This window comes from Molossus molossus, unplaced genomic scaffold (assembly GCF_014108415.1).
Source record: "Molossus molossus isolate mMolMol1 unplaced genomic scaffold, mMolMol1.p scaffold_m16_p_6, whole genome shotgun sequence".
Lineage (NCBI taxonomy): Eukaryota > Metazoa > Chordata > Mammalia > Chiroptera > Molossidae > Molossus > Molossus molossus.
The window spans coordinates 101,626,423-101,645,823 of record NW_023425399.1 but is presented as its reverse complement, the minus strand read 5'-3'; the positions used below and the strand labels follow the sequence as shown (position 1 = coordinate 101,645,823).

Sequence of the window (19,401 nt, the reverse complement as noted above, 5' to 3'; positions counted from 1 at the left end):
CGGTCCCGAGAGACCCGGGTTCGGTTCCCGCTAAGGGCACGTACCTCGGTTGCAGTTTGTCCCCAGCTCTGGTCAGTCGTGCGGGTGGCAGCCACTCGATGTGTCCCTTCACGTCGATGTTTCTCTCTCTCTGTTCCTCTCTCCCCCTCCTACTCTACCTGAACAAAAAATGGAAAAATGTCCTCGGGTGAGGATAAAAAAAAAAAAAAAAAAAAAAGAAAATATTCAATGTTAACATAAGACATATGCCTCATATTTATTTTACAGAAGACATGGTATGGTGTCTTGCCCAAACAAAGCTACGTTTAGGAACTATTCCTAAGAGAATTTCTTCATTTGTAATCATATAGATTTGGGGGCATAGATATGAAGAATATATTATTTCTTCCCATAGTAACTTTAGTCTATCTTCCACTGTTTCTGTCATTAAATTTAAAATATTCCTGACTACACATGCTGCCATCGTAGCTGCTTTCCCAGTTCGTGTCCCCCAGCTTTGCGGCCCAGCAGGGAGGTATTTCTGACCGCCTTCCATGGCAGACCACGGCCAGGAGACTGACTGCTACTGAGCAGCGAGAACCAGGAGAGCTAACGCAGAGGTAACTGATGCCTCACATCTACTGCTCTTCTCTGCCGTGCTCCATGCTCTCCTCCTCCTCAGCACCAAAACATTGCTAACTTTCCCCCAGCTACCAAAGTCTTCTCGATTTAATTACCACCTACCCAATGTTGGGTTTACTGAATGGCAACTCAAGGGTAATTAATTCTTTGGCATCTGCTATGCCAACTAAATCCTAACTTACTGCTTACCTGGCTTGGAAATCTGGCTACTGAAACATCTTATTCTTAGGATAACTAACGCATTGATTCTTGACACTTTTCGGCTAGGCTATCCGCTGAATGACGGACTGGGAGCCACAGTTCATCTTTTTTATTTGGAAAGGGGACATCTTAACCAATGGCCCCCTGCCCCAAAATACATAGATTAAATGAACCAATCAACAACTATAAAGCTTTCCTCAGTTCTCAGGCGAGATTAACAGACAATACAAGTGGTATGAATCAGTTCAACTACTTTAACGCGTATTCATCGCCACTTACATAATAAGCTAAGTGTTTTTGATGTATATGCAAAGTCTCCTTCAGTGTTCAGGAGGCCACTGCGTGCAGGTGTGTTAGGCACACACAGAGAGACAAGAAGCAGTTTGAAAGTGCACACGGCGCTGCAGTGTTAGATGTATTCATTACTGATAGAACTTCTGTAGTAGACTCTGTTTTAAAAGCGCCATTGAGCGTCTTTGTCTTTATCCAGAGGAAACCAGTATATATATATCACATGCTACAGTGCACACATTTCAATATTTCTCCCATGCTAATTTTCTGAAGAGAAAAATAAGTCATTCACTTAATTTAATGTAGTGGATTATGTTTAGTTTCTAAATCACTAATTGCTAAAGAGGCTAGCTAACGCTGTATAAAAGGCCACACTGAACCGTCATTAGGGTTGTGTAAACACCCCAACAACAGACTCCGGTTCCCAGAGATCATGGCCTGTGCTGCAGCAAGAAGCCGACTGTGACGGTTGCCAAGGGTGACTCAGCCTCAAGCCTGTGGACAGGCCAACGCTGAGCCGCTGGGTAACGCGGGCCCACAGTGTGCCTCAAAATACAGGGGGGCTGTTCACTGTTACAGCGTCAACAGAGGGCTCTGTTGTCCCCACCGGCCAGCCTCAGCACGGCACCTCCCTTCTCGCTGGCCCCCCACCATCTGCGCACGCAGCCCGCCCTGCATCTCAGGGGAGTTGGCGAGGCGTTATCTGAAGCCCCGATGTGATAAGATGGGATAAAGCAATCCATCATTTATAAAGGGGGGCGTGTGAGACAGTCACCATGGTGTCCTGTCACGCTTCCGGATTTTTGTCTTTATTTCTTTTACTTTCTTTCTAATCCAATGCCAAGTATAATAAACACTGACCAAGGGTATAGAATCTACTGACAACACTTTACCATCTAGAAGGGAAAAGAATGAATTTCAAAATCCTCTGGGGCTTCCCCTAGCGAGGAGGTGAATGATGCTTCTGCCCAGGGGTGCCTCGCGCTGTCTGGTCACACAGACCAAGTGAATCAGGGCCCTCGTGGAACGCAAGATACTGCTGATACAGGCTGCCTGTCGGTAGGGTGTAAGTGATGCTGAATATCTATAATTGGTTTATTGTATAAAGTGAACTACTGGAATATCATAAGGAAACTGCTTTATTTTCTCCTAGTGTCCACTTTCAAAGACACCCTGTTAGACCTATTTCTTACCTCTGACAGCAACTCGGGAGACAGGCACACACCCCTGAGCTCTAAATCAAACATTAACCTCATGTTCAGTGTGAAGTGTCTTCCCGTGTCCCAGAGTGAGCCTGAAGCCAGGAACGGGGGAGAGGCAGTGAAACTGTCACCTGTTTTGTGCAGTCTCTTGACCCTGTTTTTACCCCTCTGCATATGGTGTTTCCAGGATCAGAGGAGAGAGGATGGATTCAGAGTACAGAGACAGTCACGGAAGGTTTCCGCCTCTTTTTCGTGGGGCGGCTCACGGGCACCTTAGGAATCCTCCACGGGATCCTTCCCTGAACCAGACAAGGTCCAGTCCGGCTGACCTCAGACACCAGCTCCCCAGGTCAGCGCCACCTCAGGAAGAGACCCGCTGGTTTTCTGGTTGGACCGGGCTCGGCAGGCAGGACCTCTTGGCAGAGTCCCTTCAAGATCGCTTCAGCCCTACTTTCTCTGAGTGCAACTCACACCTGTGGTCTCCCCGAAGGTAGAAGCAGAGCTTTTCCCTACAGGGGCCCCCCTTTCTCTTCCTGGCATTGTGGGCAGCTCCCGGGAACTTTCACACAGAGTAAGCTGCCATTGCCCATTTCTGTAAGTAATCCGAGTCAGCACACCACACACACACACACACACACACACACACACACACACACAGTAAACACACCACATACATACATACACAGTAAACACACCACATGCATACATACACAGTAAACACACCACATACATACACACACACAGTAAACACACCACGCACACAGTAAACACACCACACACACAGTAAACACACCACATGCATACATACACAGTAAACATACCACATGCATACATACACAGTAAACACACCACATACATACACACACACAGTAAACACACCACACACACAGTAAACACACCACATGCATACATACACAGTAAACATACCACATACATACATACACAGTAAACACACCACATACATACACACACACAGTAAACACACCACATACATACACACACACACAGGAAACACACCACACACACAGTAAACACACTACACACACACAGTAAACACACCACATACATACACACAACAGTAAAACACACCACACACACAGTAAACACACCACATACATACATACATACACAGTAAACACACCACACACACAGTAAACACACCACATACACACAGTAAACATACCACATACATACATACACAGTAAACACACCACATACATACACACACACAGTAAACACACCATACACACACATAAAAGCACCACACACACAGTAAACATACCACACACACATACACACACAAATAGTAAACATACCACATATACACACACATAGTAAACATACCACATGCACACACATAGTAAACACACCACATACACCCACACACGAAACATACCACACATACACACACACATAGTAAACACACCACATACACACACATAGTAAACACACCACATACACACACATAGTAAACACACCACACATACACACACACATAGTAAACACAGCACACACACACACACTATAAACATGTCACACTCACAATAAACACACCACACATGCATACATACATACACACACACATAGTAAACACACCACACATACACATACACACAATCTGTTCAAGGGGTTTTCTTAGTGTCTCTACAACTTGACTTGTGGGGGAAGAAAATACCATGATAACCTCTAATCCTATGAACTGCAACCCTTCAGAGTCTCCTCCATCCTTATAAGCAGGCCGGCCATGAGATGATGATCACTGGGACTCTTTGGTTGGTCCTGAAAGAATGTATCTCACACTCCTCTTTAGAAATACGGGATTACCTACCTTGCACTTTCCTCAGTTTTATGGCCATAGCTGAACACCAATGCTAACTGGAATTATCTTCTTCTGAAACTTGAGTAGTAGCCAGTGTGAGCATCAATGTGGCCCTGCTGTCATTGCTAATGAGAGGACGCACAGTTTTTAAACCATGGCTCACTTTGGAGACCTTGAGGTTAGAGATTCCTTGTCTCCTACGTAACCATTACTGTTTCAGCAGAAAAGGATGTGTTCAGTCACACAAACGTAGTTACACTGATGCTTAAAGCACAGTAAGTGGAGAAAGAAGAAGTCTATCAGAGAAATCGGTGATCTCGAACAGAAGTTAATTATCCCTTTTCATTCCTAGATAGTTTCTTTACTCATTTGGGACTGTTGCTTTAATAAAGAAAAAAAAAAAAGTCATTATTGTAAGCATTACGAGAGTCTGATAATCTTCAGATAATTGTTAAGAGATGCACAAAATATAAGGCCCTGATAGCCACTTAAATGTAAGAAGCCAAAGAAAGACTATGTCTCATAAATATCAGTTACTTTCTACTAAATTTACCGCAGGGAAAGATTAAGACAAAAGTGAGTCAAGTGTCAAGAAGAAGAAAATTGTCCTAAAAGAGTTGAAGTTAACACAATCAATAATATGAAAACTTTCCATAGAAGGTATTCATATTTTAAAGCATTTGAATCTATATAAACGTTTCATTTTCTGCTTTTAAAAAAAGAAATAAATATTTTGACCTTCTTTACTGTTACAACATGTGAAAGCAGCTAATCAGTTTTGTTTTTTATCATTTTGTTTTTCTCCTGATGGGAATTGTATTATTATGGGAATATTACAGGACATGTCTAATATGATTCATGCTAGTTTTGAATGCACCACCATATTGAACCTCAAGACTACAGAACAAAATAAAATAAAAATTCAATCAATTAAAGAAAAAAGGACAATTTAGAAACATCTGTTTTAAAAAAAGGAGAAAAATATGTTTATGTTTAAGAGATTATTTCCATTTTTCTATCAACTTCCACTGATTCAAGACTATATATGTGTGTAGACACGTGTTCATCTATGTGTATATATACATACACTCATATATATTTATATAAAACACTGAAAAAAAGGCAGGTTACAAAAGACAGGGAAGAAAGTAGTAATTTATTGGTTGTCTTGACAACCAGAGGTACCTATTATTCATGACGATGACTACATCTTATATCTTCTATATATTACTGGATGGATATAATTTGCTAGAAAAATATAGCATCGATACACAAATGTATACTTTGATTCACTAAATAATTAAATAATTTCACATTGACTTTGAGAGATAGGGGCAGCAATATAGATTTTACCACTAGACCATGGACAACCGAGACTACAGGCACCAGAGCACAGTCCCCTCATCTTACCAGGCTTAGGGACAATAAGCTGCACACTGGTCTGGGCATTTCCAGCCTCATTTTCAGCCACACACTGATAAAAGCCTTCATCCGACTTTACCACTCCGAGGATACGTAAGTTGCTTCCTCCCTAGAGAGAAGAAAAGGCAAAGTGAAATATTTTAAAAAGAAAAAAAAAAAAAGCCAAAAAACCTCAGAGAGACAAAATGAACATGAACAAATTTTAATAAAGCGTCACAGAAGGAAAAAGGGAGGTCACGAGCATGCCCAACTCTCAGATGTGTCCCGAGTCACCGGAGGAGTCACTGATCCCCAGTACTGTGCTCAATCCAAGGGCATCCATTTATCTTCATTCTGCAAGGAAAAATACACTCCCCAAAACGCACAACATCCCTTAATGTCTAAAAGAGCAGTAAACAGAACAGTCTTCTATCAGGTATGGAAGAAGCAAAGGTGAGGAACAAAAGAAATTTCATTCTTTGATTTGTTTTTGAAGGAACCTCATGTTCAGCAGCTGCTGGAGGGAGAAAAAAACATAAAAAGATACAAAAACACCTATCTTTGCAGCTTCTAAAGGACAAGAAACCTAGGTTAGATATTTTCTAGAATTGTTTATTGAGAAAAAAATGTCTGAAAATCCTTTTAAAATTTTCATCGCTTTGACATGTACCCTCTTTGGAATTTTAGGGGTGGGAGGGCGTGTGGTAGATGTTTTATGCCCACGGTATCTTGTTATATGGCCAAAATGTTTCACCTTCAGTAATCAATCAATTGAATCTAGCAACGTTATCTTTTATTGTATATAAATTGAGCCACCATCTTTTTCAAGGATAGATAATAAAATGATCTGGAGATAGAATTTAATTATACTAACTCAGTTTATCTTCCATATTATATAAGAATTAGTCCAGTAAGTAAGACAAGTTAAATCACTTCCCCTGAAGTCATTAAGAGATAAATATTACCTCGTGGGGAATTCTTAATTGGTTTTAGTGTCTTGTAGTCAATTCTCAGCTGATGTAAAATTCTTAGATAAAGTTGACTAACTTCTAATTAAACATTCTCACATAAGTTACTATTTGTGCTAAATGTTACCTGTGCAACAGAAATGGTTCTCTGATTTCCGGAGCAATTGGGAAAATATTTTTAAGCACAATTTAATGTGAATAGGGCCCCTACCATACATTTTCTTTTCACCTTAAGAAAAGCAGCACTTAAATAGGTTGGCGGTAATGAGTCATGCTGGGAGAAAGATCATTCAAACTGTAGAAGAATATAAACGCTGCATTTCATCATGTACCCTTAAGGGCATTCAGCAATCTCTCTATGTGCGAGCAGCATATATTTTAGGCACATGCAAGCTGCCCCGTGGCATGCCATTTTTAATTCAGTGGTAGGAGAAACAGAACCGCACTTAAGGAACTACTGGGTTGGTGTGGCATTCAAAAGTTAATTTTTTCCCTTTCTTACCCTATTCCCAACCAATTAAGAAAGTGCAAGTAAAAGTGAAAAAAAAAAAAGTGGTGATAAAAGCAACAACATATGTTTTATGGATTTATTCCTGAAGGACCCCACAGTATGACATAATGCATGCACACAGAGCTTATGGAAGTTGCTGGAAGCTGACCGATCCCGGAAGAGGAATCCAGCATCGAGAGCCGGTGCCCAAACTCTCGGGGCTCCTATGTTCCAGTCCCGTTCTCTGGGGAGACCTGGTTTAGAAGACCACTCTTTGACAGGGTCATGTCTGCATCTCAAACATGAGATGTGGACCCGCAATCTCTTCCTTTAGCTGCAAAAGTTCTTTAATAGTTGAAAAGTACTTTTCATATATCTCACATGTTCATATATGTGAATTCAGAACCTCCACCTCAAAGAGAGTTTTCATAGAACATTTTCAAATGAGGACAGAATTCTGCTGGTAACAGCCAAAAGAACAATAATAATGATAGGTGTTCAGCACTCACTATGTGCCAGGACCACAACTGAGTGACTATGATACCATTATCTTTATGACCCCCCCCACAAGGATAGGAACAGAGAGTGTACTGAAACTCACAGTAAACAAGAACAGTTGTTCTTAGCTTTAATTCTTTCCAATGTTCAGAATTACAAAGCAATGCCAACTCTGACTTCTCCCCAACTGCCAATCACTGTCACCATCAGTACTGCCCTGTCTACTCTCATGTAAGATCAGTTGGTCCCATCTGGAAAGAAAGCTGTATCATCAAAGTTAGACTACCATAATCATAAGTAGCACATCTTGTTGAAATTTTATTATAATGAGTAGAAGTCACAGAAGTAACAGATCCCAGGCTTCATAAAGTCTAGAACAAGGTTCTGACCTCTATTTTCCCAAGAACCAACAATGAGAATACTTGGAAATAAGTCTCAGGTTCTCTGCTTTTTCTCTGTTTGTTTAAAATTTTGGAAAACAACCAAACAAACAAAATGGGGAGGAGGGGTACTGGGCTGTTTGATTATTCTTTTTCAGCTCAAAAATTCTAGGTCTAGAAGCATTTGTTTTATTAGGACATTTGTAACACATCATAAAAAAGCACAACAGGAACCTTCTTCCCAGGAGCGGAAAACAACAGAAAACATAGTAAACAAGAATGAGATTGCAAAACTAATATGAAAAAAGATAATTACCACTATCTGAAAATAATCACTAGGAATGACCACATCTCCATTCTTCATCCAGTTCACAGTGGGCACAGGCTTCCCAGAGACTGCACATTCAAACTCAATATCCATGCTTTCATAGGCATAGAGGTTGGAAGGATGATTTAAAAACCATGGCGGAACTGCAAAGACAGAAAGCGGAAGTGAGTGGGTGGGGATGTGAACCAGCACCAAGGTTTACCAGTCAGAGCTCTGCTCTGGGACAGAAGACATCTGTAAATCACATCATCCCAGAACACCCCCACCAAACACAGTGAAACAGTTTCAGTTCATGGTATTTGGGCACAATAAAAAAGAGGGAGAAAGAAAACACTTTTGGGAAAAATATTACGTAGAATAAACATTCTGAGTATCCAAGTATTTGTATCCAATTGACCTACACTGGAAAAGTACATAAAGCTATGTAAACTGTGCTGATAAAGTAAATAAAGACACACTGATGGGGCGGAGAAAACCCTGAGTTTTTCATACAATGTGAAAGCTTAGTGTTCCTATAATTCTGAGTTTTATTAGGATTTAGTTAATAGAATACACATATTCCCTGTTGAAATTGGCTGTGGAAATAGGGTACAAAAAATGACTGTCATCTTTATGGCGGACACATTCCTATTGTCCTAACAATTTGTATTACTATTTTCTCAGCATGGTATATTGATATGTCAGTTTAGTTTAATGTCTTAATTACTATACTACTACTAATTCTATAATGAACGTCTACAATCAAAAGAAAATTACAAATATAATATAGCACACCTTTGCTAATGAATCTCACAGGCTTGGTCCCTGAAGGCCCTGCTTAGGATAGGAAACTTTTAAAATGTAATATTCATCTTCTTCCACTGGGGATCTTAAAATGATGTCATATTTGGCCCGGCTGGTGTGACTTAGTGCTTGAGCATCGACCCATGCACCAAGATGTCATCGGTTCGATTCCTGGTCAGGGCACATGCCCAGACCCGATTCCCAGTGCGGGGCATGCAGGAGGCAGCCAGTTAATGTTCTCTCTCATCAGTGTTTCTATCTCTCTCCTTCTCTCTTCCTCTCTCTCTAAAAAGGAATCAGTAAAGAAAAAAAAAGATGTCATATTGCCTGAGACTCAGGTTCAATTCACAGTGAAGTAGATGTCATATTGCCTGAGACTCAGGTTCAATTCACGGTGAAGTAGCAGCCTTACTTTCCTTTTTACTTAGGACATATATATGCATTTTCTGTAACCACATTTAAAATTAGGTTGTAATTTTTGTCATTTTTGTTGTTATGCTCAGTGAGTAAGGAGTGCTAACTTGTGCTCTTTCCGTAACCACCATATTTTGCTTTTTTCCAACCACAGTCTGCAACCCCACTGATGACAAGTGAATTCTTCACCTTCGATGGGAGAGCTAGTGGAAACCTCCCGGGATGCAAGTTCTAGTTTTTCTACTCAATGATCTTAAAAATCTCAATCAGAATTCCCTAATCTTATTTAGATCTGACTTCTAGTCTTTTTACTTTTAGATAAGTTATTGAACTATTATTTGCCAGTTATTTTGGTACATAAGAAATGGGGATCGATTTTACAATAGGGCTCTACCACACATAATTCATAATCTCTGTATCATCTTGACTTTGAGAAGATTCTACACATTCTACAGACTTACTACAGCTCCATGAGATTGCAAAGTTATGCTTCAAATTGTTTTAAATGAATGATAGGCAGCACAAGTCACTCCAGGGAGTGGTCAAGAATCACGGACAAGAAAAGACGGGTGAGATTTTGTTAGGAATTGTTAGGAATATAAAAAGTGCACGGTCGTTGCGTGGCTGCATTTCTTCCTTGAGAACAGTGGGGGGCCAGCTCGGTCCCCTGGGGCAGAACACCTTCTCCACCTCCCCAGGCCCTTTGGAGCTGTTCTGTTGTTGACACAGTGGACATAATGAGCGTATGAGTCTTCTCTTCCACGCAAATATCTGAAGGAAGTGACCACACCACATGCATAACACATGTTTGCTGGCCAATGGGGCTGCATCTACATCCAAAACAAATGGGTTCTTTTAAATGCAGTGTCACAATAGTTTCAACAGATCATTTCACTTTAAGGAGCCATAGTTTCATATGTAATTGTATTCAGATTGCTACAGAGGAAGCAATCTGGTATGGAATGTCAATTTAGAGATAACATATCAAAGGATGGAAAATATTCCATGTAAATTCAGGATTCAAAGTTAAACATACCTCAACCAAATCCTAGTTTTATGGAATAATATTTCTAATGGACTGCTCAATTTACAGATTAGAATGTATCCTCTCACCTTATAGCTTCAATTACTGCTGCACCAACTTTTGTTACCAAAGTTAACTTGATCACTAAATGCATAATCCTCCTTCTCCTTTTTTTAACAAGGTGCCTAATCTAACCCTCATCCAGGCTTATTCTTATGTGACATGTAACTTGAAATCTGCTGAGTGTTTCTGGTTTTCTCTTCCCTACCTACGCACCTGTCCTCCCCCATAGGGTTGGTTGCCGAAATTTGCCTTTTATTCTCTATTTAAATTATCTATCACACATACCGATCTATACTCTCCTAAAAAGATTAGTTTGGGTGAAGTTGGGTTCTACCCTTGAATGATTAGAATGTGTATTCCATATTGGAAATAAAAGTACACTTGAGTCTTGTTCTATTAATATTGACTGGGGCGGCCACTGTTCTGGATAAAAATGGTTTTCCATTTCTATGGATTTTATTCTTAGCATTTTCTGTTCAAAGAGGTATTTCAGTATAGTTTGACATGACTGTTTCTGGGGAGAGAGAGAGAGAGATGCTGTTTGGGTCCTATTAATGCCTACCAGAATGTGCACTGCTATTTTCCTGGCATATGGGTAGGCCTACGGGTGAATATATTATTGCTGAGAACTACTCGACAGAAGAGCAGGTGACCCACAGCAATGCATGCCACTGTGACATCAATCTGAACGAGAATTCCCTAAGCTAATACAGTCAAACCTGTTCCTGAAAGTCTCCCGTCTTGAACGATTCAGTCTTCAAGCAAGGTGTTCATGGAAAAAAAAAATGTCTAGGTCATTGAACAAAAGTTTGGTTCTGGACTTGACAATCCTTTCATGCTGACACATTAGCATGATATAAACAAAGGAGAGAATGGGAATCCGTTTACCCCTAACCCTCACATTGTTAACATCTCAGGAAATTGTGCTGTGAATATTTTTGTGTTTGTTTCTCTCTCTCTCTTTTTTTTCTTTCTTTGCTTTTGTTGCTGGTGAAATGTATGATTAGTACAATTTTAAAACATAAAGAGCTCATCAAGAGTGCTGATGTTGCTAAGGGTGTGAAAAAAAACAATGATCACAGGCAACTGAAGAGGTAGAAAAGCTTGCTGATTTGGCCCTGGCCGGTTTGGCTCAGCGGTTAGAGCGTCGGCCTGCGGTCCAGGGAAAAGCTTGCTGATTTGGATGAGTGAAAAGCATGCTGGCGACAGCATTTCAGAGGCAGTGACATGTGAAAAGGGAAGATGCCGACTTCCTGAAGGACGCCCCTGGCACAGGTGCTGGAAGTGATCCCTCTGAGGCTAGGAGGGCGTGGTTTGATAAATTTAAGAAAAGAAGGGTTTGTTTATGGATTAAACAGTACATTAGACATGTACTGTGTATAAGAAAGGTTAAAATGGAATCATTTGGGGGTCCGGAATGAATTAATCCAATTTACATTATTTCTAGTGGGAAAAAATAATTCACGTTTGCAATAAACCACTTCCCAAACAGCCCAGAACAAATTAAGTTTGAGAAGCAAGGTTTCACAGGGACTAACTTATTGATCCCGGTCCCTGTGTCCTCAAGGCCAAGCAGGGGACCGGTGGTAATAAATATTTATTCGACGAACAAGCATGGGTGTGGGTTGGTCTTCATAGGCCAAACCCTTGGCATTCAGTCACTGCCTGGCTTCAAGTGAGTCACGGCGGTGGAAAAGCTCGGCGGGGGTACATTAAAGACATGGGGTGTACTTCCCTGTAATTAATACTAATTACAGCAACAGATTAGAGAAGCATTAAACTATAAGCTCTTCTGCTATAACTGGCAAAGATAATATTTTAATCATCTTAGAAAAATAGCCCTGGCCGGTTTGGCTCAGCGGTTGGAGCGTCAGCCTGCGGTCCAGAGAGACCTGGGTTTGGTTCCCACTAAGGGCACGTACCTTGGTTGCAGTTTGTCCCTGGCTCTGGTTGGTCGTGCGGGTGGCAGCCACTCGATGTATCCCTTTCACGTCGATGTTTCTCTGTCTCTCTCTCTCTCCCTCCCACTCTATCTGAATAAAATACCGAAAAATGTCCTCGGGTGAGGATAAAATAAATAAATAAAAGAAAAGAAAAATAAAAATTTAGTCCTGGCCGGTTTGGTTCAGCGGTTAGAGCATCGGCCCACGAACCAGAGAATCCCAGGTTCGGTTCCCGCTAAGGGCACGTACCTCGGTTGCAGTTTGTCCCCAGACCCGGTTGGGGTCATGAGGGTGGCAACCACTCGATGTGTCTCTGTCCCATTGATGTTTCTTTCTCTTTCTCCCCGTCTCCCTCTCTCCTTCCTGCTCTATCTGAAGGTAAAAGCAAAAATGTCCTCAGGTGAGAATAAAAAAAAATTTAAAAATTTAGAACTTTTGATTTCATTGTCTATATCCTATTAGTACTTCTTACTGTGATTACACTATGCCAAAATAATTTCCCCATATCTAAAATTTCTTGTTTATGTGCTATGAGGATGAAGAATATCTGATTGTCAACCTTTATTTTCGAGTCCTTTATATATACTTCAAAACTATTTTAGGTCTCTCCTCACACTTGTCTTTACCCATAAATAACCCCATTAGCATTCCTCAGTTCCAGCTCTTTCTGTAATCAGGGCTGCTTTTTGTCTAAATCCAGGCTGAGAGCTCTCTCTCTCTCTCTCTCTCTCTTTAATTATGGAGCCTTGGACCACATTGGGAGAATAAAGTTGAGACTCAAACCAGTGATGAAAATTACAGGAGGGTTATTCAAGGTCCTCATTCTCTGTGCATACTGATGTCATTGCCATGTCTTTGGAAACTTGACTTGGATGCTATCAATAGCCTTCAGTAGTTATTGGCAACTCTCCAATAGTTTTTTGTGTGTGTGTGTGTGCGTGTGTGTGCGTGTGTGTGTTCCTATATGCTTCTATATAAACTATATGATCATACAGAATACCTATATTTAATGTGTCATGTATACACACAGGTAAAAAGATATACATCTATGCATATACAATTTAGACACATCTTTCTTTGTCCAGTTTTCAATTTGAGAAATGAAGAAGTGAAAATGTGTTAAGAAAAACAATATAAAAATGCTAACTCATGTGTTATATAATGGCATAAATAATTACTATATAAAGGAACTTATCCAGCTCCTAACTCTACATACTGACAGAAATTTGAGAGATACTATTTTCTCTTAGTCAAATGTTTTCTACTATGCCCTCTTGGTATTGGAGGCAAACGATGTGGCTATTTTAAAAGTCTAAGAGATGTTTCTGTCCGAATGGAGAGCTATTTCTTTGTATATTTTAATGCATATTGAAGATTTACAGGAAATTACTTTAGAAAGTTCATTTTTTAAAAGTTTCTTATTAGTAGTAGATGTTCTATAAGGGAACCTTCCTGCATATCGAACTGAGAAGATAATGAATTCTAACACATAACAAATTTCCCTCCCCTAATACCTAATAAAATAAAAAGTAAGTCTCAGCACACACACAGATACAAAAAGAAAAAGTCAACCACAGCAACTAAACAAAGAAAAGAAAGTATAATCAACTGAAAAAAAAAAAAAATCAAAACAGACATTCCTGGAGTAAAGTATAAATGCAGTAGGATTTAGTTCCTTATCTGTCCTTTAACCCCAGAAACTGTCCTGGAGTTCAGGCAAAAGGCTGAGTATTCTCAGTAACACCTCCTAGCCCGAAGCAATGAAAAACCTAAGACTAGTCTTATGTGTTCCCTGTTCTGAGGGAGGAGAAGCTGCAAGGCTGCTGGAGACACACAGGAGGGGAGAGGGACTCAGGTATTGGCTCCTGCGTTACCATGGCAACCTGAGGACAAGCCCCTTCCTGTGGAAGAGAACAGGAGACAGTGGTGGCCAGCAAAGCTGGTATTCTCAAAGAGGTTGAAAGCTGTTTCAGTGGACCTCACTGCCTGACTATCCCTGCTGGTTACTAAAAAATGCATAAACCTGAAACACCCAGCCTTCAAACAGAAGCCCAAGGAGTCTCAGAAAGTGTGGTAAATAAGTCTGGAGGTAACTTCTACTACATTAGAACAAACAGTATCTGGACAGAGCCACCCACACATAAGCAAGACAAAAACATCTATGTGGGAATATAGAAATATACTCCAGTCAACAATAGTGAGGCGGTGGGGGTCAGGGGAGGGTGCGAGAGAAAAACAAAGCACCCAATCCAGAAGAAAATATAAGGGTAAAACAGGAGGAAATTCCTCAAATTGCTTCACACAATAAAGTCATTTAATATGAAAATAAGTTCAATAAAACTAGAGGTCAAAGACTAGATGATAAAACAACAGAATAAAATGAAAAGGGAGGTAGCAGACCTAAGAAAACAAATCAGGGACCAAACAACATCATTAGAGAGCCAATACATAAATTAGAAAGCACAAGTAACATAATTGACACCACTAAACATCAAATTACCCACACAGTGGAGACCTGAGATAATCAGTGCCTGGAGATGAAAAGACATGGGACTAAAGCAATTAGGGCAAAGCTCGCTTAGAAAGAAAACAAAGATGATCCAGTATTATGATAACTGGCCTTCTTGATGTAGCGAGCCCCCGTGGGAACAGAAGGTACATTCACAGATAAACGAATAGGACATTTTCCCTGAAAAATAAACCTACATTTTCAGATTGCAAGATTCTACTATGTTCCTGGGAAATCGAATATATAATACTTAATAGTGAGACATATATTCGAGTTATTGAATCTGGAGAATGACAAATTATTTGAACATCCAGACAGAAAAATCAAAATCAAGATATATTTATAAGGGGTAAGGGGGAAATCGGGTTCCCATGTAGTAAAATCCAGTGTCAGAAGACAATACAGTAGTACTACCCAAGAATATATATGAACGTTTATCTACAAAACCACCTTCTCAACTATAAAAGTGCTCAGAAAATGTAGCACTTCTAAAATAAGTCAGACAACAGAATCCAGGCAATTCACAGTACCCTGAAAATGAAGTTAGGCATTGTGGAAAAAGGACTGATGATGAGTTCCGAATCCATTTCTATAGAGAAATAAAAGTAAACATAGTGGAAATAATGCTTACTGAAGAGAATTCAATTATTAAACACCTGAACAGGCATAACTAATAACATAACTACCCAAATCAGAAGACGGGACAATGAGAGAATGAATGACAATGCTGATCACTGTTATTCAAGATGTTTTATAGTAGGCATTTCATCAGTCATGCTCTCAGCCTGAGGAATCTCAGAGGGAAGGGAGGGGGGTGGGAAGAGATTAACCAAAGGATTTATATGCATGTTTGCATAACCCACGGATACAGAGGACAGTGCCCTGAAGGCCCATGGGGGGCGGGAGCAGGGTGGAGGGGGTCACTGGGGAGAAAATGGGAGGACATCTGTAATACTCTCAACAATAGATAAATTCACATATATATACATATATATATGTAAACATGAACTTTAAAAGATTAAAAACAGTTTCTACACGCCCTGGCCAGTTTGGCTCAGTGGTTAGAGCGTCGGCCTGCGGTCCGGAGAGACCCGGGTTCGGTTCCCGCTAAGGGCACGTACCTCGGTTGCAGTATGTCCCCGGCCCTGGTCAGTCGTGTGGGTGGCAGCCACTCGATGTGTCCCTTTCACGTCGATGTTTCTCTCTCTCTCTCTCTCTCTGTTCCTCTCTCTCCCTCCCTCTCTACCTGAACAAAAAATGGAAAAATGTCCTCTGGTGAGGAGGATTAAAAAAAAAAAAAAAAACAGTTTCTACAGCATGATTACATTATTATAAAGGTCTTTCTATCTAACCATCCAACTATTATGTAGGCTATATGGAATGCTGAGATGTTAGAAGATTTTCTAATTCACATGGGTTATAGTCACAGGATTAATAGAGTGATTTCTTTAAAACAATTTTTCTCTGCAAAGAAAGATTCTGAGATGTCACAGTGGTTACGGAGGTATGGATAGATCACCTTTCCTTGTATTGTATTTTTAAAATTTCCAGTGATTAAAAAGATATTAATTAAAAATCTACCTCTGAGAGGGCTCACCACTCTTTCTGCAGAACTAGAAATTCTAAGAGCTTGTGTACACAGTACATAGAGATACAGAGCAGGTAAGCATAGCGACCTCCCTCCCTTTCTATCATTCTCCTCCAGTGGGCTTTAGGAGGACTTCAGAGAAACTCACGTGGCTGGTGACCGGAGCACAGAAACCCTCGTGGGAAATCACGCGGGGCAAAGAGCAGGGCGAGGTGCTCTACTTCCAGTCGGTGAGGGGAGACGATACAAGGGGGTGACCCTGAACACTGACTCCCAGTTCTGACCTTGCTGTAGGGCAGAGTATGGACACTGAGCACCTAACTTCATTTCCTTGTGTTTAAGGTGTTTCTCTGAAAATTCAGAAGATTAGTTTGGGATCCATGTATCCAGATTCTCTGGAACCTCTTGAAGTGTTACTGGGGAGGGGGCGGTTGTGGAGTTGCATACACTCCAGCCCTCTAATACCTTCAAGGCAATGAGCACTGTGCTGATCAACTGTATATACTGAGCTTCCACGGAAACTCAAAGCTGTGTAAGAACATCTCTGCTGCCAGAACAAAGCAAAGTAAATTAACTCCAAGTTTTTTCCAGCTATAAAATTCTGAGTCTAACATCAGTGTATATATGGATAATCCAAAGCTGTTCTGCATGAACAGTTTATATAGAGTTGATATTTAAAAAAACAACAACAAAAACAGGAAAAATAAAATTGTCAGTTTGCTTTTTATTCTGCCACTACAATAATATTTGCTAGAATTAAAGCATTGCTTAAAATAATAAATAGCAACCTAAGTCTGTCAAAAATTAGAGTGACTCAAAGCAAGGGTAATTAGTTCAACACCTTGCTGCAAAATGTCAATATTCCTTTCATAGTAAACACAAATTACTTATTTTTAAGATTACTTGGTGAAAGAGTACTTTCAGCATTGATTATATTCTAATTTTGAGGCTCTATCTGCCTTTGGCATTCTTGCTTTTTTGACCTCAAGAGACCTTAGCTATCACCCTACAGATAAGACCAATCTCCATGGTAATTTCACTGCTTTACAAGTATGGATTTCAGAAACCACGGAAAAGGGGTGTGTGTGTGTGTGTGTGTGTGTGTGCGCGCGCGTGCGCACATGTGCATGTGTATACGATTTATAAAATCTCACCACATAAACAACTCATTTATAAACTCGAATGGTTTGTGTACATAGTAAATGAAAATAGTATTTGGTGGCATTTTGCCTAATATTTAAAATCCATGAAGGAATGCTTATAAAATTTTGGTATAATTTATAGTGATCAGTTGGATTTAAAAATTCAGAGTTCATAAAGTTTATTTTAGTTCAAATAATTGGTATCAAATGATAAAGGCATGCATTAGATTTTAAAAAAGAAAAATCTACTACACATTTGACAGCAATTTACATCAAGAGAGATTTAGCAATTTTTGTTGACTGCTCAGAATTCCACTCTTCTATTGTTAGGATTTTATTAATTTATTTTTGTTGCAGATGTTTCTCCTTTTTTCCCCATTGGCAACCTCCTCCCGAGCCCTGCCCCCAGCATTGTTGTCTATGTCCATGGTTACACATACATGCATATATGTTCTTTAGTTTGATTCTTCCCTCTCCTCTTCCCCCCCTTTTCTGAGGTTTGTCAGTCTGTACCCTACTTCTATGTCTCTGGGTCTATTTTGTTCATCAGCTTATTTTGTTCATTATATTCTACAAATAAGTGAGATCATGTGATATTTGTCTTTCTCTGATTGGCTTATTTCATGTAGTATAACACTCTCCAGGTTCCTCCATGTCGTCTCAAAGGATACGAGATCTTTCTTTCTTATAGGTGCATAGTATTCTATTGTGTATATGTACCATAGCTTTGAAAAAAAAAATTTTTTTTCTTTATTGATTTTAGAGAGAGAAGAAATGAGAGGGAGAGAGAGAGATAGAAACATCAAAGAGAAAACATCGATTGGCCGCCTCCTGCATGCCCCCCACTGGGGATAGGGCCCACAACCTGGTCATGTTTCCTGACTGGGAATCGAACTGGTGACCTCTTGGTACATGGGTTGACGCTCACATCGGCCGGACTACCACAGCTTTTTTATCCATTCATCTATTGATGGACAGTCATACAACTCAACAAAAAGAAGACAAAGAATCCAACTAAAAAATGGGCAGAGGATCTAAATAGACACCCCTCCAAACAGAACATACAAATGTCAGGAGACATGTGAAAAAAATGCTCAACATCACTAACCATCAGAGAGATGCAAATTAAAATGACTATGAGGTATCACCTCACACCTATCAGAATGGTCTCCATCAACAAATCATCAAACAACAAGTGCTGGCGAGGGTGTGGAGAAAAGGGGACTCTAGCACACTACTGGTGGGAATGCAGACTGGTGCAGCCACTATGGAAAACAATATGGTGTTACCTCAAAAGGTTAAAAATTGATCTGCCATTTGACCCAGTGATCCCACTTCTAGGAATATACCCTAAGAAGCCTGAAAGACCCATCAGAGAGAATATATGTACCCCCACGTTCATGCAGCACTATCTACAGTTGCTAAGATCTGGAAACAGCCCGAATTCCACTGTTAAACGTGTCCTGGGTCCTATACTTTAGAGGACCCTGCGTATCATAAACAAAATCTGCATATGTATGTGCATGCCTCCCTGTCTCTGTGAGGAATATACGGTCGCCTTGTTATTTGGGATCTAGCAGTCAATACCCACACAGAACAATTTGTAACCCTACACATTCTCTCCTGTGATAATGTTCTTCCAACCCCTGGGAAACACTTCACCTCTCCTCTACGCTCATCAAGTACAAGGGCCAAAATGTAACTCGAAGAAACGCTGTTCTCTTATATTGTGGTCT

The 19,401-nt window shown here is 40.2% G+C and overlaps 1 protein-coding gene across 2 annotated transcripts in view; it reads right to left on the bottom strand.

Annotated features, from left to right (window-relative positions):
* DCC (DCC netrin 1 receptor) overlaps positions 1-19,401 on the bottom strand; it is a 1,071,808-nt gene that overhangs the window by 398,833 nt on the left and 653,574 nt on the right. For both annotated transcript variants that reach the window (XM_036244835.1, XM_036244836.1), the window contains 2 exons: positions 8,188-8,342; positions 5,545-5,665 (listed from right to left, as the gene is read on the bottom strand). In XM_036244835.1, coding sequence (XP_036100728.1) covers positions 5,545-5,665; positions 8,188-8,342 — 276 coding nt within the window. The remainder of the gene's footprint in view (positions 1-5,544; positions 5,666-8,187; positions 8,343-19,401) is intronic.